This window comes from Haplochromis burtoni, unplaced genomic scaffold (genome assembly GCF_018398535.1).
Source record: "Haplochromis burtoni strain Fernald_Lab_line unplaced genomic scaffold, NCSU_Asbu1 Contig_109, whole genome shotgun sequence".
Classification (NCBI taxonomy): domain Eukaryota; kingdom Metazoa; phylum Chordata; class Actinopteri; order Cichliformes; family Cichlidae; genus Haplochromis; species Haplochromis burtoni.
This window is the reverse complement of record NW_024582470.1, coordinates 374,033-397,652: the sequence shown is the minus strand read 5'-3', so window position 1 is coordinate 397,652 and position 23,620 is coordinate 374,033. Positions and strand designations below refer to the sequence as shown.

The window sequence follows — 23,620 nt, the reverse complement described above, 5'->3', positions numbered from 1 at the left end:
TGATCAGTTTCTGAAAGTGTCTCAATGCTGGGTCATTCTGGCCCTGGAAGATGTTGAAACAACACATAACAGTGGTCAAATTGCACAAATCACCAGGTTTCTGTACAGCTTATAAGCAGCTTGAATCAGAATATCAGCACCTGGAAAATCCCCATTAATATCTGCTCATTTGTAGCCAAACAGCAGGCAAGAAAGTCAAGCTCAACCGGCAGTGCTGCACAACAGCTGTCATCAGTGGCAGCCCACATGAGCTTAAGCCCTATCTAAGGCTCCTATTGGACAATCTCCCATTAGCTCGCTTGCAGTTGTTACCGATCTGCAAGCCACTTTGCACTCCCCTCTACTACAGCTCCTCCTTTTTATTTGCCATTTCTGATTTTTACTAATGTCACGTTTGCTTTTATTGACACCTTCACTGCTCTTGCTCGGTCTTATTGCCAATCTCGCCATCTTTGGCATTCATGTATGTACATGGAAGGCTTTGGAAGTGTCAGGACAGAGCCATACCACCAAATCTAAAATACAGCAGAAATAACATAATCGAAATAACAAGCTATACTTGTACTAAACGAAATAAGACTACTGGGAACTGTTATTGAATTGTGCATGTCCCACTCTTACCTTGGAGTGCGCTATTGAAAGGGTGTCCACCCAGACCCTCCATCCTCCCCATTCGTATTTGATGGCATGGTAGAGAAGGATCCTAAATATGTTGTACACCATCTCGGTTATTTTCTGCTCTTCTGGGTTCTTGGGGTTGATGTATCCGAGGGAGAACATCCAGTCCTGCCACACGGAGCACTGCAGCAAGCAGCTGGTGCACAAAACAGGCAGCATGTGAGATGAGCTGTAGCATGAGTTTGATTTCAAAATAAAAGCCACAGTGAGGAGCTAATGAACACGGCTGGATAAGTGCAGGTACAGTGATTTGTGTGCTTTTTACCGGCGATTCTCGCGGCTGTTACTGAAGAGTTTTATCATGTCAGAAAGAAAAAGTCTCCTGACTTCCATCAGCTCCACACTGGGACTGGAGTTCTTCAGCAAGGTGGCCACCACTTTCAGAATCACTGGGTGTGAGGTAAAAAGAAAACCAAGTAAAGGGAAGAGAAGAACAAGATGAGAGAGAAGAAGAAGCAAATATTTTTAAAGCATTTGGAATGAGATCAAGAAGTGGAAGATGGCAGCAGTGTCAGCTTCTCAATTTACGCTTTGTTGTTTGTTTACTCGCATTAAGAAAAGGCAAAACAAACAAAACACTCCATTACTGGCAGACCAAAGACCGCAGAGAGACACAGATGCGAGGTGAAGTGCTTATGCACTTACTGGGATTCTGGATCTTGACAGTGGAGTCGGGGTCTGGGTGTGGTTTGTGAACAACCTGAGTGCAGACCTGCTCAGTCAGAATCTGCACGGTTAAAAGATTGACAGCAGTCATTAAATTATAAACACACAGATCCCAACAACTCAGATCCGATGGCTTGATCCATTGTAATATTTACTGACATTCACCTACCTCGTACAGAGTATTGTAGGTGGTGATAGAGACGGTGTTGGTGTGCATCATCAGCCTCTCTCCCAGCAGCGTGAATAGGCTGTGTGTGTGCATGATCTCAACCTTTCTCCTGCAGGGAAACAAACACACACATTTGTAAAGCCTTTATGACAGTTGAAACTGACACTGATTGTCACTGACCGGGTGACGGTCTGATATTGGCAGGTGGCACCATGTGGCCCTGTCAGCGATGATGGGACCAGAGAGGATACGAATTGAATACCAACAAGAGAAATTAACAAGAGGCATTAACAATACGACGACACCATAGGAGGCAACGGGGCAATGCTCATACGGCTGTGAATGATTAACTTTTATTAGTTACCTTGCCGGTGGGTAAAAATTGTGCTTATAAGAGGGTTTAAACTTGAGAGGCTCAGGAATCAGGGATGAATAACTTCTGAGTATTTTACAATTGAATTAAATGAATAATGCTTGAAGCGCCTTCATATTCCTGACCAAAGCCTTTGGAGGATTTAATCACACGCGCATATACAGTCAAAATAATGAGTCACTTTAGCTACTATTGTGCCGTTTTAAATGATATTTTCCAAAAACATACTCTCATTTAGAGAAATTGGTTTTGACATCAGCTCAAACTTCCAACTTTGTTTAAAAAAATGGAATAAACTCGAGGCAAAATGGCTTATAAATAAAAGCATCGTCTATATACCTGGCTGTCATAATAAGGCAAGTCTATAGATTCAGTGTAACTGTACTCAAGAAGCTGTTACCGAGTCTGGCAGGCTATTGTGGAGGATGGCAGTGAAGACGACTACGACAGGTATTAAACTACCGTGCTGTGGAAAAGTCTTGAGCTACTCCTCATTTCTTTATATTTTGCAGGGAAAATGGAAAAAAGATCCAGCGATTTACTGAAACGTGCAAACACACATGGAAGTACACTGTTTGTACAATTCTGAGCCAAAATTTGTTGTAATTTCTTTAAGTAGTCTTCAGGAATAGAATAATTCTTGAAGCACATTTGAAACTCTTCTGTGGATGTTTGCTGCCTTTTATTTTGTTCTCTACCACGATGATCCCACACTTCAGTAATGTTGAGGTCCGCGCTCTGGGGAGACCAATCCATGACTAACAGTCTCCCATCCAGACATGCTTTCACTGCACTGACAGTGTGTGGGACCACTGTCATTCTGGCAATTAAGGCTGCTTTCCAGGTGGCATTGCATGGTGGATCAAAATCTGGCGCGTTTCTGCATTTGTGCCACTGATTTTTAGTCCATTTCTTGTGTAATTTGGCACAATTCACTCTTCTTCTTTTTTTTTTCCTGTTTCCTCAAGTATGGCTTCTTGACAGCCACCCTTCCACAGAGACCATTTCTGATGAGGTTTCAGGGAACAGTAGATGGATCAACTAGCTAGAGATAGATCTACCAAGTCTTGTGTCAGTTTATTGCTGGATTTTCTCCTATTCCTTGACATGACTTTCAGATACTGCTGCAGATAGCTCAGCTGAACATGGTCAGGTACAAGGACTGGACTGAAAATGGCTGAAAAAGCAGCCAATGTCCAAAAGAACTTGGTAAACTTGAAAAGCCTGGAGAACTCAAGACCACTTTAAGGACTTGAGGGATGGCTCAAGACCTGCGTACAGTTCTGCATTACGCCGCATGATTAAAGTAGGCCATCTGCCTTTTAGAAGTAGCTGCACTTTGAGTTGACTGACAGCTGGAAAAAACCTTCCCAAGAAACACAGCAGCAGACATGTATTTATTTAAATATAAAGTCGACAGCTACCTAGATCGCTCTTACAGTGGACATCGCATGAACTTTAAAGATTTTGCTCTGGCTACATCAGACATTTATATTCTAACATGCAGTTCTGCTGGGAAATGTCTAGATAAGTTCAGGGTAAGATAATCTTTAATTCAAAATGTCACTGGCTTTTAAGACGTTATCATAGCAGAACCCTGATTTTTTTATTGTGCTTTCTTTTTTTAATATGAGAAATCAGATTATCAGTAAATCTAATACCACCTGACAATGTTCAGTATATTTAAGAATATTTGAAGATTATTAGGAAAAAGCACTTTTTACTTTACTGTAACGCATGCATGATTGGCTTTACTATTTAATTTAAGACTGATGTACTGATTAGGATCGATATTAAATTTCCATATGCAGTGAAATGACATGTAGACTGAAAGGGGCAGCCCTACGGGATGTTTGGCTAAAGCAGATGTTAAGTAGGTGGGGGGCTGACGGTGCAGGGCTCAGGTGCATTATGGCAGCCTGCTCTCATGTCAGGCAGCGAGAGGCGCGGCTATCACATGGGATGAATAAATCCCCCAGCATTCACTGCTGCTCATCAAGGTTCCACCTCCCTGCCAGTGCACACTGTCAAAAGGATTATTCCGCCTGGACATGATGACGAGGGCATTATCTTGGTGTACACACAAACAAACAGTCTTTCTAAGGTTCAGTAGAAACTGCACTGTTGCAGCTTTACTGCAGTGTCTTTCCACACACTCAAACCTACACTATGCGTGGCACATCTCCATCTCCCTCCACTGATGCAGCATTTTGGGGGGGGTTTAGTAGTAAAAGATAAAAGGATTATAGGAAAATATCAAGTACTCCCTCACTTCAGTGCTGCAGAAAACCACACAAAGGAAATATACCAGGAAAGCTCAGCAAGCAGTACTGACTTGTGACCAAGGTGCTTGAGGAAGTAGCCCAGAACTTTGAGTGCCTGGACCCGGATACTCTCACTCTTAGAGGCCAGGAGCTTGCAGATTACCCTGTAACATGTGAGACAGAGTCACAGGTCAGAGAGACAGTTATAACATCTTTCTTTACTACAATAGCAAACATCAAGCAAACAAAAAAACAAGAGCAAAATTAGGGGTTCTTCACTGTGTAGTAAACACCTGCTGCCTGAAACTCAGCAAACATTCTTAAGAGTCACAGTTTGCAACACGAGCGCTGACTGAAGCATTTTCTTCAAAGAAGCGTGCACACAGTACATCACAATAAAATAAAAAGGAACAAGCCACAGTTTGCAACTAGCTCTCTAGCAACAGAAGAGTTACCATAGCAACCAAAAAGACATCCATGTGTCGTTGTGCTTTGGGGGAATTACAAGCACAGCAAGGGTACGTCTTTGAAAAAGGCTGCGTAGTTCGAGCTACTCGAGAAACATAATGTGAAACTACAGGAATTTTATCTGAATTAAACAATTAAACTAATACTATTGAGTAAATTTTAAATCTATGTCTAAATCTTTCACTGGTTTTAGAAAGGGGCTTCATACCAAAAACCAACACATTCTCCACCCCCCCTTTCTATTACTGTAAAGCAGCCCACTGTGAAAACATTCACATTTTATGGATGATGAACAGAACAGACTGACACAAGGGTAATTACTAGAGTGGTGCTGATATATCAGTATCAGGATTTATAACATCCAATAAATGAAACTTTAAAAAGTAAAGAGATGGGAGAAACACCCTTCAACCACGAATACTGACATTGCACAGTTTGTCCACCAGAGGGCACAGGCATTTGCAACACCACAAATAAAACCAGCTAGGCAGTCAGGCAGACCTCTGGCTCGATGAATTTAACCTTTCGGACAACAGGTCCTTTTCTTTCTGAACAATTTGCAACGCAATTCTTACTGGTACAGAAGTGAAAAGGCAAACATCGATGGCCTAATTTCCTGCAATCTTCACACTTCAGCAGGTCACATTCGAACTTTTGTTGGTGTATGCCTTGATTTGACCGACCTGCTCTTAAACATTTATTTCTGGCTGCTCCCTTGTCAAAAGGGGTCGCCACAGTGGGTGGGCCAGCGTGTTTGACTTTTAAACCAGGTGCCCTTCCTGACACAACTCCAAAAACGACTTGTTTCTCCAGCAATCTTTGGTTTGCCAAGCAAATGTGTAAATCACTACACTATGGAGACACTTGTTAAATATCCTACTACAATATACTAAATCTCTATTTGTTTCTTTGTCCTCAAACTCCTCCTATACCACCAGGAGCTGAGCAACCAAACTTGGCACATAGGTAAATCTTAGACCCCCGAAGGTTCTTATCTACATCAGATAATATAACATCATCATGTTGCCTTCTAGCCACCTGCCAACAGGTTAAAATGGTCAGTTTTTAGCGTTTATACACCTATATCACCCTTTAAAAGCATTGTACAATTTTTATTTTATGACACTAACCTTTAACTCGTCTACAAAAGTTAAATTATGCATGTTGAAATTATGACGCTATCATGCTGCCTGGCAACCAAGTAGCAATTTGTTAAACTGCCATATTTTCAACCTTTATGCACCTATAAAACCTTATGAAAGCATCCTGTCGTTTTAATTTCAAACAATAAATTGCCAAGAAAGAAACTAAAATGATTTTTAATGTATAAACCACATCTACCATTCCTATTCTTTTAAAAGTTTGCCAAGGAGGCAAATAGTAATAATAATAAGAAACACAACACCTATGACGCAGCAGTTTGGGGATTTATGAAAGATATTACACTTTTCTGAATGAACACCATCTACTTCAATTAAATTATTCATAATAAATCATGGGTTTTATTATAACAAAATAATATATAATACTAATATAGATATCAACATAGATGCATATGGATGCCTATGTTGACACAAACAGCATAGCTCTAACCATAAACTTATTTTTTCAGGTTCTGGTGTTGTGTAAAACCTTTTTAATATGTATGCAGATGTGTGAGCAGCATTCACCTTATGCCGTTTCTCTGGTCAAATGCGGGGATCATGGACGCCGGGTGTTCAGACATAAGGGCCACTAACAGCTGGAGCACGTCGTGAATATTCTCATCCTGCAAAGAAAGGAAAGATGAAGCAGGTGAGATGGAGAAAGCCCTGTGGGACAGACGGACACAGGGTTAAGAGGACAAAGAGAGTTGTAAGGGTGGACGTGGAGGGGGTGGATTACAGAATGGCAGGTGGTATTTCAGAGCAAGAATAGATATAATTGTTACAGAAGAGAACATTCTGTTCAGTTCATTGTTGCTCCATTTTTCATGCGGTCACAGCACTGAAGCTGACTCACACTCGTTTAAGTGGACCATAACTTCAGCCCACAAATTATAATGCACATTTTGCCACCAGCTCCACTCAACCGCTCTCACAGTCTCTCCGTTTCCCTCTTTTGCCCTCTCTAAGTGTCTATTTTAATACAGAATTTAGCATTTACCTCATGCATGGTCAGTAGATAGTTGAGAATGCTCTGCAGCTCGTCCTCCTTCACGCCCCGGTCCTGTGAAAACCAGACATTCAGTTAAACATTCGTGATCTCCTGTTGTTTTTTACCTCTTATTAACTACACACTGCTTCATTAATTCTGTTCCTGGCTGCATTTTTACCATGAAGCAGTAACAACCTCCTTACACACACACACACGCGCGCAAATACAGGAACAAATCAATATCAGAGCGCACAAACACAAAAGCTACAGTGTTTTATTCACGCTGCAAATCTATAATGCAATTCTCCACACACACATTTTAGATTAAGCCAACAGTCCCCAGGAGAAAAAAACAACAGAGGACATAATAGGAAAAGAAAGCTAAAAAAGAAGCGATTTCTTGGATCTTATGCGATGAAGATCACGGTAAATCGGTTTCTCTCATTTTACCTTGAGTATGAGTTGTTTGAGGAAGAGGAGCATGAAGGCTCTGAGTGAGATGATCTCCTTTTGGGACGGTCGTGGTCCATCTAGACAAAGACGCGCAAACACAAAATTAATTTCCTGTTAAAAATACATTTTTACACTCGATAATGATCGGCTAAATAAGCCCACCACTGAGCCTTGGTGTTTACTGATATTGGATTTTATTAGGCTTCCTGGAGAGCAGAGAAAAACACGTTAACACAAACACGCTCGCACACACTCACTCTGCTATATGACTGTAAATAACTGTCATTAACTCTAGTGGCAATTTGGATATTTTATGATTGTACTAATCTAACGTATTACAGCAAAGACGCAGTAATTCACAAAAATGTGATCCAAACCAAACAACCGCTGTAATCCACTGTATATACTTTACAGCTTTGGTACTGGATGAGTTGTTTGCTGTGGTGGTTTACACACAGATAATCGAGCTAAAAAAACACAACAGTATTTTCCGTGTAAGTTTACTTTCACAGAAGGCAAAGAGCATGCCCTTATAAAAGGTCTTCATCCGATGCTTTGAAATACTCTGGTTTTAACTCAAGTGATGTTAACCAAGAAGAAGTCATGTGCAAAGCAAAACATTGAATTATTCTTTTAAGATGTATCTGTCCCACTGCACAAGTGTCCAGTGAAGGGGGGCATGGCTACGCGGAGGCGGGAAGGGGAAGTAGAAGTTTTTGGAGGGTCGGTTTCTTCTTGTGTGGAGGAACGAAAGAAGGCAACCATTAAAGTTGGAGTTAACATACCAGTTGTGTGATTATTGGACTAACAATTCCACCACCTGAAAACACACCACAAACTGCAGTGTGATAAATGCATGAAGACCAAGAAAAACAGTACAGTGCTTTGTAACGTGAACTGTCCATCGAGAACTCAAACGTCCGTAAAAACGAGCCTGTACAGCGCATCTGCAAATCCACCGAGCACACAAAGAAGCCCTTAAATAACCAACACATTCCCCTTCCATTAGGCCAAAAATGTGCACCCATTAAACACAGTGAGTAATGAAGGCTTCAGGAAAATGGTCAACATACTTGTCAAAAGACATGTTCTCCCCTTGAGCAATTATTTTTCCAATGTGGCAAAATCTGCACTGTATGCAGGAGGGAAAAGAGCTGTCGACTACTCTGCTACGAGTTTTAGTCACATCCATCACGCTGGTACAATGAATGAAGTGAAAGACTTTCTATTATTTATCTGCATAGTTTAATTTATGAAGATTAACTTAATGTAGAACTATGTAAAGATGAAAGCAGCGCCCTGTTGATTTAATGCTGTGCCATTTTTTTTGTTTTTTAAACCAAATGATGCAAAAATGATTTAAAATGTATTTTTGAGAGCGGCACAGTGCGTCTCTTGTCCCACATCCCTCCACTCATCCCCAACCAGTCACGACAGCTGGCCGCCTGTCCCTGACACTGGTTTTGCTGGAGGTTTCTTCTTGTTAAAAGGGAGTTTTTCCTTCCCCCTGTTACCGAGTTCTTGCTCATAGGGAGGTCATCTGATTGTTGGGTTTCTCGGTATTATTGTGCTGTCTTTACCTTGAAATATAAAGCAGGCTGAGGAGACTGTTGTGGTGACTTGGCGGAATATAACGAACATTGAATTACTAAAGTTCTGTTAAGGAAAAGGTGCATGCTTTCTATAGCCGATACACCTAGAACTGGGCAACTTACACACACACATGCAAAAAGAGCAATAGTGTTTGTTTCTTCTGCGTCAAAGCTTCACAACTCTATCACTTTTAAAATGATTAAGACAAAAAAACGGACAACTCAGATGATGGCATTAAATTTTAATTGATGTAACTGTTTTTCATTCTTTTTTTTAAGTGTTTAATGTGCACGTCAGATACAGTTGAATTTATAGCTGTGATGAATCGGCTCAAAACAGCTGCCAAATAACTAGCTAATGGAAAGCGGTGCCAGGAAGACTAAAAATGCATTGATTTAGATCAAAACAAGAATGATATAAGACGCACCCTTCAAAAACAAGGACATTTATCCTCTGAATCCCACTGCAGTCAGATAAAGTTCCCTTCTTCCTTTCCTACTTTTTTTTTTTTTACTTATTCTCCATTTTCCTCAACTACTCTATTTTTTGTATCGATGCCTTTAGCAACCAAGCACCCACAATGCAACCCAATAAACCTCAAATGCTACGTGTCCTCATCACTCCCGACAGAATTGTTCTGTTTATTAGAACCAGTAAACATTTATGATGTCCAGTTTGTGTGTATTTGTCATTTCACACGTTGCTGTGTCAGGGTGTTTGAAACTATCCTTTATTATGTATTCCTCAAAGGAAGAGAAATACAATCGCAAACAGCGTTTATTGTAAACGGAATAAAATGCACCACGTCCTCTCAGAAACAAGACTTGACCCACTGTTGCTTAGCCAGCAGAAGTAGGCTCACGAGAAACATAAAAGGCCGAGGGTGTGAAAGGAAGACGATGTGAAGCCTGTCCCTCCATTTCTTTGTCACGCTCTGCTGCCCTTCAATCACGCGAGTGTGTACGTGTTTCAGTCTGTTCTCCTGCTCTTCACGGAGCCAAAACATGACACCCAAGCAATCCACTGCGATCCATCATCCTTATCTGTCAAGCTGGTGCGTGTAGCCTGAACGGTGACACTGACCATCCATCATGTTTACCCAGCCACTCTGCATTAAATGACCAGGTGAAAGCAGTGTGAGTGGAACCTCCTTATTTAAAGCTCTTTTGTCATAAGACGCCTTGAATAAAGCTTATATTCTTCTAAACAGCTTTCCTTGGGCAGGTTTAATTACCATCACTTACTCTTTGAAATTAATTTTCGTCTTTGTGTGCTCCTAGTCTGGCTGCACAGTTTTATCTAGTCTAATTTACGATAACAAACGAGTAGTTTTTATTTTAACTGGATAATGGCAAGCTTTCGAGAGATAAAGAGGTTTAAAGTGGTGCGATTTTGTTCTGACTTTGGGCCCTTTGCCACAACTACACACACACAAACACACACTTCAGATTTGATCTAAAAAGAAAATGAATTTCCTCAAGATTTGCCCATTTTACAACAATTAACACAAAGTACATAGAAAAAGTCGCTGAAGTTGGCTGAACGAGGCTTAATACATAAAGAAAAAAGTGAATAGACAGAAAAAAAAAAAAAGATTTGTCATGACTAAGACACTCACTGGCCACTTTATTAGGTATACCTGTCAGCTCATAACAATCTGAAGAATGGCCAGTTTACTTTGAGCTGACAGGAAGACAACAGTAACTCAAATAATCACTCGTCACAACCAAGGTATTATTGCAGAAGAGCATCTCTGACTGCAGATCGACTACAAGCAACAGAAGACCACACTGGGTTAATAGGGACAATTGAGATTAAACAAAAACTTACCAAAATTGATAATCACCTGATCAATTCCGTTTTAATGACAAAATCAAAATTTAGTGTGAAACGTGAACATGAAAGCACGGCTCCATCCTGCCTTGTATAGTCGGTTCAGACTGATGGTGGCGTAATGGGCAGTGGAGGATATTTTCTCAGCACACTTCAGGTCCCTTGGTACCAACTGAGCATGGTTTAAACACAACAGCCTACTTGACTGACTATTGTTGCACACCATGTCCTTCAAATTAAGACCACAGTGTACCACCTTCTGACGGATACCACACCATGTCTCAAAGCTCAAATCATATCAAAATGCTTTATGAAACATGACAAGGAGTTCACCGTCATCAAATGGTCTCACCATTCACCAGATCCAGGCAAGCAAATTTGGGATGTGATGGAACAGAAGACTCTCATCACAGCAAATCTGCAGCAACTCTTTGAGGCTATCACGTCAATGCAGAAAGAAAATGTCAGAGGACTTCCAGGACCTCATTGAATCTCTGACATGAAGAATTAAGGCAGCTCTGGAGGGAAAATGAGCTCCAGCCTGGTACTAACAAGTCGTACGTTAAGTGTCCGCTGAGTGTAATTCATTTAGAGCCCCTTCCTTTTTTTTTTTTTTTAATTCAGTGGAGGACATCTGATTATAGTTAATGCAATTTAAGAGCAAAAGACCCAAGAGGTTTTATTGTGAAGACTACACGCTCTTTCCTTGGAACTTCCAACCACCACCTAATTTAGCCATTTGTAAAATACACAGTTAAAGGAATTTGGTATTTTAAGCTCAGTCCAAGTCTGGTGCAAGATGAAAAAGAAAATACTAAAAATACAAAATTGTCCTTCCAACTCGGATTCAAGCCCATTCTTCAGCTAGTTGAATGCATTTTTATCCACAAAGCTCATGGTATGAGCAACATAACTGTCCATTACTATGCAAATGCGTGCATATCACATTCACACAGTATAGTCAAGTGCATACATTTGCAGGCTTTCAAACCACAACTAGCTGCTTTTAGCTTTGAACTACAGTACGAATGTGTCTGAGGCTAATTGCTGCTATACTGTTATCTGCGCCTTTTTTTTATGGGGCTAAATCCCAGCAGGCAAACAGTAATATCGCCAAACAGAAAAGAAGCCAGACAGCCACTTGATTAGAAATTCCAAAAGCTCCCTTGGATCTGCCAATCACATGTCTGTTACCATGGAGACATGGGATGCATACTCATAGTCAGCGGAGGGTCCCGGGCAAAAGGAGAGGTTGATTAAAGTGTGAGGCTTCCTCCGACCTTTTGCTGCTACAGAGCGTGACAAAAGCGGCGGTGCTAGCGCTGCTAGCTGTTCCCTGCTCTATTACAAAGGCAAAGAAAATTGAATATCTGAGTCAGCCCTGTGTTATTTTAAAATAGATATGTTTTATAGTGGCTTTATAAAAAAAAAAAAAACATGGACAAATCTTTGAGGCCTTTTTCCAAAAACACTGCATTCACAAGAAGCACAAGGTGTGGGTACATTTAAGGAAATATAAAAGATTTATTTACACAGGTGTCACAGCTATCACCTGTTCTGTTCTTAAGAAATAAAATGCAGCAGTTGGAAAAGAGAACATGCAGTGTCTGCTTCTGAAATGGTCTTATTCACTCTTAAATACACAAAAGAAGCCGCTCAGCCATTCCCATAAACACCAGTGGTTGTTGGGAAAAACTCTGAATGTGTGTGTGTCTGTGTGTGTATACATGTATTACTCATATTGTGGAGGCATAAATCTGTTTCACCCTGTGGAGAACTGCAAAAGAAAGTATTGGTGATCAAAAGAAAGTGCCCACAATGTAGATATCTTAATAAAATTTATATTTTAGTCCAAAGATTTAGGTTGGGTCAAGTTCAGTTTATTTTTAGGGTCACTTGGATGAGTGACGAAACGTTTCTCCCACTGAAAAACTACATACAGATGAACAGAATCAACTTTTGGGGATTTACTTACCTGGATGATTGAGCATACATCAAGACAACTGTGTAATATATAGCAGAAATGATCATTTTCTTTACTGTATATACATTCATAGCTTTAACTATTTGAAATGACCGTGAGTACGATGTCACTGCAAATTTGTACGGCAATTTGAAGTTATTAATCACTTATTCAGGTATTGAGGTGACCTTTAGTTGTCAACTGTCAGCAAAAAACTCCCTTTCACAATTTAAAAACCTCTTGAGCTGCATTTCTAAAACTATTTTTTTGCAAGGCCCATCTCCATTTTTAAGAAAAAAAAGCAAGTGCACCACTATTACAGCACAATAAAAATCAAATGAAAATGATTAACAAGAAGCTCAAAATTACTGCTCATAACTGTGAAAGAAAACATTCCTTAAATCTCACATAATCATGATTTTAAGAGTCGTTTAAATGTTAAACTGATGTGGTTCAAACGGGCGACTGTCAGGCTTTTAAGAAGAGAATATTTTACTGTATATTCTAGCAAATATCTTCTGTCCGAGCTCTGAATTATTTACTCTCTATTTTCATGACAAGTGTGAAATTCATTTGTTAACCGAGACAACAAAAACAACAACGCCACAAGGCAGGAGATGAAGCGTTTTAACACAACCAAGGAAAGAAGGAAGTCATTAACAGGCGTGTAAAGGTAACAATTATCGTATTAATTTAGAAATAATGGAGCTTTAGAGCAAAACACAGTAAAAGAAACTTCCTGGATAGACGACTGGAAGCCTTTATGTGGTCATGTATTAATGCTAGAAAGTTAAGTCTGTTAAACTAAGGTAATAGACCAGCTAAACTGCGCATTAGTTTGGCTGTAACTGTATTAGTTCTGTGATGTGTGTGACAGCAGCCTCTTTACATATTTGAATCACAGAGGATGGGATCTGACAAATTAGCAAAAAAAATAAAAGAAGCAAAGCCAGAGCAGCTGTGGCTCAGTCCACATAACAAACTGTCCTTGGACCTGATACTGAACCGTAAAACTGCGCACAATTTATCACTAGTGTGTGTGTGTGTGCGTGTGGCAGAGTGCACCGTATGCACTGTCTTTGAGTCCCTAGTGGTGAAGTGATGGAAACACTGTGAGCATGTGAGCTGTGAGCCTAAGGGACTGTCATTGCTCCTTATTCACTCTTGTCTTTCTTCTTACAGCGAGCATGCCTTTGTGTTCATGCAAACTGTGTGCACTGTAAACATACCAAGACCTTTGGGGGTGATTCCACTGCACTCCAGGGGGTTGATTGCCCAGTAGTAGTACTTCAGAGTGTGCATCAGCTGCAGGACGGTGCCGATGCGGCGAATGGTGGTGTAGATGGTGGCAGTGCCGATGAACTCCGATGACAGGTATGTGTACAGGGACAGCTGGACCTGGAAATACACAAAATACATTCAAACAACACATGCACGGTACGTGCGTTGTCTTTATATGCGCATGTTGACGGACAAGTAGTTTGGGGAGAGAAATAAATCATCACTTTGTGTTTATGATATTCATGAAAAAAGCTGTTTAACAGCGAAAGGACGGCCACAGCGGAAACTTCCCTCCAGTAAAAGCACCAGTGTTTTCCTGCTTTGTGTTATTTTGATGTTTCTGTGCCTGAAGCTCTTCGAGCCTCATCTGAGGAGGCAGTTACTGACTCTGGCATTTGAGGCGTGCGTTCTCCAATCGCTAATTTGCTCCTTTCCTCCTTTTATGTTCCGTTTAAAAAAAAAAGAAAAAAAAAAGTAAAAAGTCCCCCCTTCTATTGATATTCCACTAACCAATCCTCTCAATCGCACTTTCATAGATTGGAGCGTGCTGTACGCTCAGAAATCTCTGAGCTCATTACAGTGACCGTGACGCTAAGGACCAGCCTTAACGAGTTAGCTCTGTTTAGACGGATGAAATTAGCAGGGTGCCACTGCCTGACCATACCACATCACAGCTCATCTAAAAAGGAGAGTGCACTCAGCTGACTTAAATGGCCTTCATTATATTACATTTCACACATTAAGCTGTTTATCTGGTGCAATTTAAAACCATCTCAGCAGAACTTACGAAAATTCTTGATCGTATTGCAACACTTTGGGCTCCGCTGCTCCAACAATGGCTTATTAAAACAAAAACAAGAAGAATATATATTCCTCCCTCTCTGAAAGGACTGTGTTTACCAGGAGAAACGGGCTCTTTTAAAACTGAGCAGGGGACACATCATGAGAGACGGGCGATGTGATTCACATGTGATTTCTTCAAGTGTTTCATTAAGTCCTGAACATGACCGAGGCTATTTTCGCCAATAACGAAGGTAATGATAATACACTGAGAGGCAGAAAATAATAACACTCAGCGGGAGGCAGAACGGTACAAAGAAAGTAAGATTAAAGGATTTTAAGATTTCTTGTGTGTGTGGGGCTGCTTAGTATGTTTATTATGCTGTTCTTATTGTGACCTTAATTATTATCATGTAATAAGAACTTATCGTCTTTCCTGCAGTGGCACTCAATTGCAGGTAAAAAAAACAAAAAAACAATATGTAATCACATACTTCAGTCACTTTGAATCTCTGAGATAAAAGCCAAGATCAATACGCTGTATTTGTACAGTGTTGCATTCTGACATTCGCACACTCCTCTGTCTCCTGAGAAGCTTGCATAGCTTCTGTTTTTACTCCAGGACGCCGTCGGCTGCACTGTTATACCCAGAGGCCAATCAGCTCTCGGGGTCAGAGGGAAGGAGACAGGGAGCCAGGAAGATTTGAGAATAAATGGAGGCAAGAGCTGAGGGGCCCTTCAGCGATGCCACATCGAGTTCAGAGTGAGGAGGAAAAGAGGAACAACACATCGCTCTCTGTCCCGAGGTCTTTTCAAATGTCACTTTTTCTTATTGTTTCCCCTCGTTCGCGTGTTCTGTCCTTCTCCTGTGTAATGCCCCAGCCCCTCCCCCCAATGTCTTCTTCCATCCTTGTTTATTATATTATTGTAAAGGGCAAAAGCCAGTGAGAGATATCAGCCCCTCCTTCATCTTTCTTTTATGATGTTTACATGTCTCTCTTTTTTCCTGAATTCAGACCAGCACACAATAATCAGAAAAAAACAGTATCTCTTGCTTTCTTTTTATGTTTTATGTTCTTCCCTCCGCTGGTTATTTTTTTACAGGCCTCCAGACCTTTATTTTCTTTGCAGCAAGGTCATGTAAAACACACTCGCACACATTTTTAGGAGATGCCTGAAAATAAACAGACCTTGGCGGGGGTGTGTATCCAGATGGCAGCGTTGAAGAGGACATGGTCACAGAGCTGTTTGAGGAGTGGCGCTCCATGAGGTAAACCATCCAGATACTTGGCAAAGGACAGGAACTGCTCAAGCACTGCCCTGGTGATGTGGACCCGTGAAGACTAGGAAAAGAGCACGCAATTATAGGTTTGAAGCTGATAAAAGAAAAAAGCTGATAAACACTCTTTTAAATTATTATTATTAACGTTTTATTTGCTGTCATCCTACAGTACAGCCAGTGTAACCACGGATACAGCCAATCACCTGCTGAATGACGCTTTTCAATACATAATTTTAGGTACCTAAGCTAGAGGTCAACACAGGTCTCAGGTAATTAATTTACACCATCTGTTTTGTTAAGAAGTGTGCATATGATATCGCTGTCTCTTTCCTCTGCACATTTCTATCTTCGCACAACAACTTTTAATACCTACACTGCACCGAGGCCTTGAGACAACGCTCCTTTCTTTACGTTTTTCTAGAAGAATGGGAAACATATACACAACTAAATCATATTCTAACAAGCTTGTAAGTCAATATTTGATATGACCACCTTATTAGCACAGCCTGAACTCTCTTAGGTAAGCTTTCCTGTAATGTCTTTAAGCAGAATAGTTCTCCAGCCTTCTTAAAGGACATTCAAAGCTCTTTTATGCTGCCTTTTGTTCTGTTCTTTGTCAATATGATCCCACGCTGCTTTAGTAATATTGTGGCGTGAGCTCTGGGGAGGCCGATCCATGACCGACAGTGTTTCAGTGTGTTTTTCTATCCAGGTATGCTTTTACTAGATTGGCGTTTGGGATCATTATCATGCTGAAATGTTTTCACTGATAAAGATGTTGCAGATGGTACTGCATGGTAAAAGTCTCCAGCGTGTTTTACAGATGGCTGTAGACACTGCTGTACCTCTCTCCTAACTTCACATATTTAAATTTGGATTCATCGCTCCATAAGACTTGTTGTCACTGATTTTTAGTCCAATTATTCTAAGTTAATTTAGCATATCTCAGCCTTCCCCACCCATTTCTCTTCCTTAAGTATGGCTTCTTGACAGCCACTCTTCCACTCAGACCATTTCTGATGAGGCTTCAGTGAACAGTAAATGGATCAACTTAAGATCCAGATACATCTCTCAGGTCCTGTGGCAGGTCTTTGCTGGATTTTGTCCTATTTCTTAAGGACCTGACTCACATACTGTTCATCTGCTGTATGATTTTTCAGCCTGCCACTTCTGCTTTTGTCCTCCACTAGTCCATTTTCCTCTCACCAAGTTGTACACGCAGTATAATGTGGAAATATGCCACATTATTGGCTAATAGCTCTCTGGAAATAACTAACTAACTAACGAACTAACTAACTAATAATACTATTTTATGACAGATTTGTCTTGGAAATTTACAGATTCAACAGCAGAAATGGGAAACAAATTATGTGTTTTGTGACAGGCTCCTAATAACTAAATGCTAAATTTGCTAAATTGTGGTTCATGTGTAGACACAACACTGGTTTATCTCGTGATTCATAGGTACACTAACAAACAAAAGCATTTCTCTGAAGATGGTCAAATACAAGGACTGGACTGAAAATGAGTGGAAAAGCAACCAATGTCCAAATAAAACTTTGAAAGACCTTCAGAAAGCTTGAAAACATACATGCAAACATGTATATCAGGAATTTCTGGCTCATTAGAAGCAAAACAAAGGAAAGACAGGTGGCTCAAGACTTTTGCACAGTTCTGTAATACTGATGAAATGCAATCAACACTGCAATAAATTTGACCTTTAATATCGCACTGAATAAAATAAAAGAAACACCTGTCAGTATAGCCCAAAACATTTTAACAAAACAACAAATGACAAAAATATTGTTGCATCACACCGCATCAGGTTTAAATAGCTATATACATATAAGCTACCTAGCAGAGAATACAGCGGGAATGTAAGTAAAGCTTGATAAAAAACCCTGATGAACTTAATGGAGCTCAAATAGAATGCAAACTCTTTCCTGGAGGCTCTTGTACTGACCTTCTCGAGCAGGTATCCGATCACCAGAAAGCCTTTACCGCCCAGCATTTGCTCCTGCATGGCCACTGAGCTTTTCAGCAGCTCCACCAGGAATGCCAGCAGAGTAGCACTGCAACATAAGCACACACCAGCAATGCTGCATTGAAATCACTACTGGACAAACATGTTTACTACTGCAGGCAAGACGATCCATGTCGTGTTTGCTTCATCACTCTTCAGACCCACATTCACATACCCCAGCATATATTTTTAATAAGCAAGGTGCTTTGCTGTTTCTTATTGTCAATTCCTTGATGATATATTTTTTAAATAATCGGACTGCACAGCTGCTCGATACTGGATGTAACTGGATTAATACTGATGAGATGGGGCGGTTTAGGGGAATCTCGGAGCAAGGAGAACACGTTGACTTTCTAAAACACCTTGCTCTTCCTCCTTTTACTCTCTGTAATCAGTTATTTTGTAGCCTGCAGCACAACCGAGGTTATTCTTTTAAAAGGAAGACAACTCTCCCACATACGACATTTACCTTTCTCTAATGTCAACCATTGTCTATATTTACTTCTTCTCATTTTCCCTAGTTTGTTTCGGGGTCCCTACCAGGATCAGTTGCAACACTGCATAGCAAACAAAACATGTAATATTTTGAAGCTTCAGCCTGATTTCCTCTGCTGGAAAAGAAAAAATGATGCAGTTGATATAAGTGCTCTTCAGACAGCCATCAGGTTCTCTGTATTTATGCAGATGACTCACCAGACAGTGGTGTCCACGCTGCTGTCATTGAGCTGCTTGTAGTCCAGCTGTGCAAAGAGAGGGAACAGGACCTGTATGCCTCCTATAGAGTGAATGGCACTGTGGATGGAGTGGGTAACAATAGCCTTCACATCCTGGGGGTTGGAAAAAAGACTGTTAGCGCTGACTTTATTTGACATGTTCACACAGTAGAAATCACATGCTCACTTCCACTATTAAAGAGCAAACAGCTCTCATATGCAGACTTAACAACAGAAAATGTTGCAGACATTTTTTTATTCCACATATGGTAATTCAAGACTCGCTTCTTTTCACACACACATTTAGTGCATCTATTGTTTTGTTTTTTTAAAGACTAGTTTTAGATCCCACAGAGACAAATTGAAACAATTTACTTCAAAATAATTTTAATTATCTCAAAACGGAGCATTTCCTTAGGGCTATAAATGGTACCTGTGTACCACTTTAAGCTGTTTTAACCCACTGAACTAAAATCATGAAAAAGGCGACTGCAAGACCTCCCTTAACTAAATTAATTGGATAAGAAAACAGGACTCCCTTTGTGCCCTCATAATTATAAAATAGAGAATTTGCTGCCTGAATGGTTGGTGCATTTTTCACACACTGTGCAACTGAGGGAATTCTCAGAAATCAGGAAAAAAAAAATTTAAGAAAAGAAAAGCACCACTGGTTGAGCAGACCTCCATCAACCTTGAAAGATATATGCTTAAACATAACTACAAGCAGTATCCTTCAAAGAAGGTTAAACTAAGATCTAAGAGTCCTGTCAAAATCAAATCTGTTTTCTATATTTTCTTAAATATCATATCAGCTATAATATCTTATACTGAGGAAATCCCTTATGTCTACAGTGCAAGGTAAATACCACTTATTTTTCACAAATGCAATTGAGGCGAGCGTGAGTCAGCCTATGAAAAACTAGCTCGATAATCACACTGAGCAATCACTTCATTCCACTTCAGTCATTCACATATGCATTACTAAACACATCAAGAGCTGTGGGCTGTGATTTAGAGCGAGCTCTCTCAGAAGAAACAAGCCAAACTAACCTGTAGCATGAGTGCGTGCGGTGAGTGGACGAAGATGGAAGGGTTTTCCCTGGGCGACGACTCCAGGCAGAGCTGGGCATCCGTTGCCTTGGCGTTGTAGGTGAAAGAGATGGAGCTGGCCAGCTTTCCGTCATACAACACCTGCTTGTGGTGCTCAGCCAAGTGGATGTCGCTCTCGGACTTGAACTTGAAAGTGCTCTGCAGTGGCAGTGGAGGTGGAGGAGGAGGAAGAAGAAGATGTCAAGGGTTGTGTGAGGAAACCATTGAATCAGACAGACAAATGACTTTCCCCGAGACGACAGAAGCGCGTCTCTGTGTGCACAAGTTCAACACCCAAAATGGAGTCTGCTTAATTGCAGCATGAGCCATGTGTAAACAACACAGCATTAGCTTAATGAACACAGCGCTAACCCGGGCACTAATTCAATTAGCCCAGAATAAGAGATGGATGGGGGAGCGGATGTGTGGGAGAGGAGCACTCGGAGATCCAAATTTATCTCTCTCTTTGTAGTCCACCAACACCAAACACACAAAAGAGAAGGGAAACATTATTTACATTTATCCCACAAAAAAAACAACAAAAAACCCACACAGCCTGGAATCTAAAATAGCTTTACTTTGGATCATTTTCTCACTTTTCTGTTCCTCCACTGACATTATGGACGAATGTAACACAGCAGTATGTTGAAACCAGGACACGCGGTCTAAAGATAGACGCATTTCTTTAGTCCACGCACAAATTGTAGGAACTGTAGGTTGCACTTCATCTGTATCTATATCCGTCTATCTGCACAGGTCTCTGGGTTCATGTGTCCTGCAGCAGTGCTGCTACACACAAAGTATAAAGCCCAGCAGATGAAAGGCCAGCGGACTGATCTGCCACCCTCTGCAGCAGCTCTAGGCGGGGGCCGCTCTCCACCTACAAGCGTCTGGGTCCCCAGGTACCTCACTCAGCCTGACTGCACAGGAAAGCCGCGGGCCGATGACAGACCTGCAGGCCCGTCTTCTTCTAAACCTTTCATCTGAGGTCTAGCGTAAAAAAAGATTAAAAATGCCCTGAGCAGTTTTAACCATGCACCACTAAATGTAACATCCTTATTTCCATCCAAGGGCTGAATACAAATTTACACTAAACCTTCTCTGATTCAGTTATGAGAAACACAAAACGCTTCCTTGCATGGACACGCAAAGAGGAGCCGGGAGAGGCCACTAATCTGCATCTAAAGCCACTTTTCACACAGTCTTCACAGCACAGCATTGTTTGCAAGAGTAATTAATGGTAATTACAGCATGCTTCTATTTTCTGAATTAAGAAGATATTACTTTAGTCAGATACGGGAGCTGATGACCCCGTGTTAAACAGCTCCTCTGTGAAGCAGCGTGTGTCAATAAGCTTATCTGTTAAAAATTGTCTGAAATTCTGCAATAATTCTTCACAATCACTAATAAAAAGCCTCTTCAGTTTATTTTGGAGTGGGCCCTACAAAAGTATTGTATAGCCTGAATGTGAAATTAATGCACTTATTAGGATGCAGATTTTTTGCAGCATCAGCCTGTTTATTGTGCTGTACTTACAAGGTGTGTGTGTGTATGTATAGACGCAGCTCTTTTAAATGTGAGCTTGCATTCAGGTTGCCATAGTAAAAAGGGGGAAGGCGGGCTGCTGAAAGCGTGAAAGATCTTTGCTGACTCTTCAAAGTACGAAGACATAAGGGGATATCCGTCAGGTGGAAGGAGGAACATGCATTAAAGCGCGGGTTTTTACATATGTAAAGCCTTACGCGGCTGCACTTAAAAACATGTGTCCCCTCACACCGAGAGGAATGAAAGCGACAACTCTTGCCTTTTTCGCACCTGACAGATGCAGATACGACATGGCCTGCAGTGATAACGGCGCACGAGCCCGTGCACGCGCGCTTAAACCATTCAGCTCATCCTTCGCCTGCCTGCAACTCCAGACAGTTTACTGAATGACGGCCAACTCTTCAGGATGAGAATTCCAGCATCTGACAGAAATGTTGCCTGACTTATTATAAGCTATTTATAAAAAAAATAAATAAATCTAAATCTAGGACTGGCTATCTGTAAATATTCAAAACTAAATGTCAACTCTAAACACTTTCTAAAACTGAATTAGAGCAAAAATATCAGAAATCTACCAAGACATTTGTAGCCAGCGTTAGTCACACATGTTAATCTGCACAGAAATCTAAAGGTTCAACATTAACAACTCGCACCACAAAAAAAGATTGTGAATGTCACTATAATGAAACATATGAGACATACACACAACAACACACACAAGCGCACAATGCAGGTGTCCAGATACATACTCGCATGGTTCATTAATTAAGTTGTGGCCAGATTGCTGGCAGAGCTCTGCAACGAGGACATCTGGACCTCCTATAAACAGTGTAACCAATGACATATTCAACACATGAGTGGCAGGACATATACAGAACACACACATACACACGCAGAGGAAGATAAAAATAACACCAGAGCTTCCTTTCAACCGTGGCCCGCACAGAAAAACAAGACGTTATGTCCCGTCTTCTTCTGTCATTAGGAGAGCATGGAAGTGCTGAACTGCGCACGCAGACATTTAGCACAAACAGCGTGTCAGCCATCATAAGCCTCGTCGAACCGGAACACCACGCGCACCCTCACTGTGCTAAAGCAGAGTGTCTGTCTGCTTCCTGTTCCTCATTACTGAACAGTAACACTGACAGTGGCCGGGACTAAGAAGCCGCATACGGCTGCGCGCACACATACTGTGTGTATATATGTGGATACAGTTCGATTAAACACAGATTAGGCAAAACCCAAGAAGAAACGTATAACACACACACACACACATACGTCCACATCTGCGTGTAGCCACGGGAACGAGGACCGACCTACATTCGAGTTAAGACAGGAAGCTGCGTGACACAAACAGACCCACTGGCGTCCCTCCTTTGGCCGAGCGAAAAGCCCACGCACTTGTCATTACAATGCCAGCGCCGAGGCCTGTGGCTTTAAAACAACTGAGCCATTTAATGGTCTCTTCTGGGCATCTGAGAAGCCCATTCTAAGCCATGCAGAGAGGCAATCATCTGACTGATCAGCCTCAGGAAACTGTGGGATGTGACAGAGAGAGGAATCAGTATTCATGGCAGAGAAACAGCAAACCCCATGCATGCGATCATTTCGAGGAGCACAAGAGAAGTCTAGTTCATCAAATGCCTCGATGATTAAAAGAAAAAAGGAAAGGTGTAAAGGCCACATGTATGATTCAGCGCTCGTATATGAGAGACAGCTCTAACTCCTGCATTCTATATACTGCATCTTTCCCCGTCAGCGTCACAGTGACAATTTCAAATCCCTTCACCGGTGCGCCTGTAGTTTCACTTTCAGGCCAGCCAGATCTTTACTGCATCCCATTCACCTGTTCTCCTTCCCCCAGATCGCTCATGTATACACACAGCTGCCATCTAATACATGCAAACATGCCAAAGAAAAACATTATTTAAAAGAACAAAATCTGATTAAGGATATTTTCTTTCTAATAAGCAGCTGAAATCACATCAGCTGCCTTATCCCCATGACGACTCGCGGTTTTTAAAATTCGGACATCTTTGGACACCTTCATAAACAAGTCGTAAGTGGCCTGAGGCGTGCGAGTGTGCCAAAACAAGAAGCAGACAGCTGGCAAGGCATCTCAGCTGCCACTGATAGCCAGACCAAAAGGCAGAAACTGTGATTTCTAAAGCAATCAGAGCTCAACACCCAACATTGTGAAGCCTCATTTAAATAACTTTAATAACCACAGGAACACAAAGTCCTAAAAAAAAAACCCAAAAAACACTTGAGTTAAAATGTGGCATGTATGGATAGTTCTGTATTTGCCTTT

At 41.1% G+C, this 23,620-nt stretch overlaps 1 protein-coding gene across 15 annotated transcripts in view; it reads right to left on the bottom strand.

Moving 5' to 3' along the window:
• Nucleotides 1–23,620, bottom strand: part of nbeaa (neurobeachin a) — a 98,966-nt gene that overhangs the window by 30,713 nt on the left and 44,633 nt on the right. For all 15 annotated transcript variants that reach the window (XM_042223327.1, XM_042223331.1, XM_042223330.1 and 12 more), the window contains exons 9-21: nt 19,726–19,923; nt 18,656–18,789; nt 17,903–18,011; nt 15,848–16,000; nt 13,826–13,994; nt 7,205–7,284; nt 6,764–6,826; nt 6,289–6,386; nt 4,222–4,314; nt 1,514–1,622; nt 1,324–1,405; nt 944–1,067; nt 622–814 (exon numbers count right to left, since the gene is read on the bottom strand). In XM_042223327.1, coding sequence (XP_042079261.1) covers nt 622–814; nt 944–1,067; nt 1,324–1,405; nt 1,514–1,622; nt 4,222–4,314; nt 6,289–6,386; nt 6,764–6,826; nt 7,205–7,284; nt 13,826–13,994; nt 15,848–16,000; nt 17,903–18,011; nt 18,656–18,789; nt 19,726–19,923 — 1,605 coding nt within the window. The remainder of the gene's footprint in view (nt 1–621; nt 815–943; nt 1,068–1,323; nt 1,406–1,513; nt 1,623–4,221; nt 4,315–6,288; nt 6,387–6,763; nt 6,827–7,204; nt 7,285–13,825; nt 13,995–15,847; nt 16,001–17,902; nt 18,012–18,655; nt 18,790–19,725; nt 19,924–23,620) is intronic.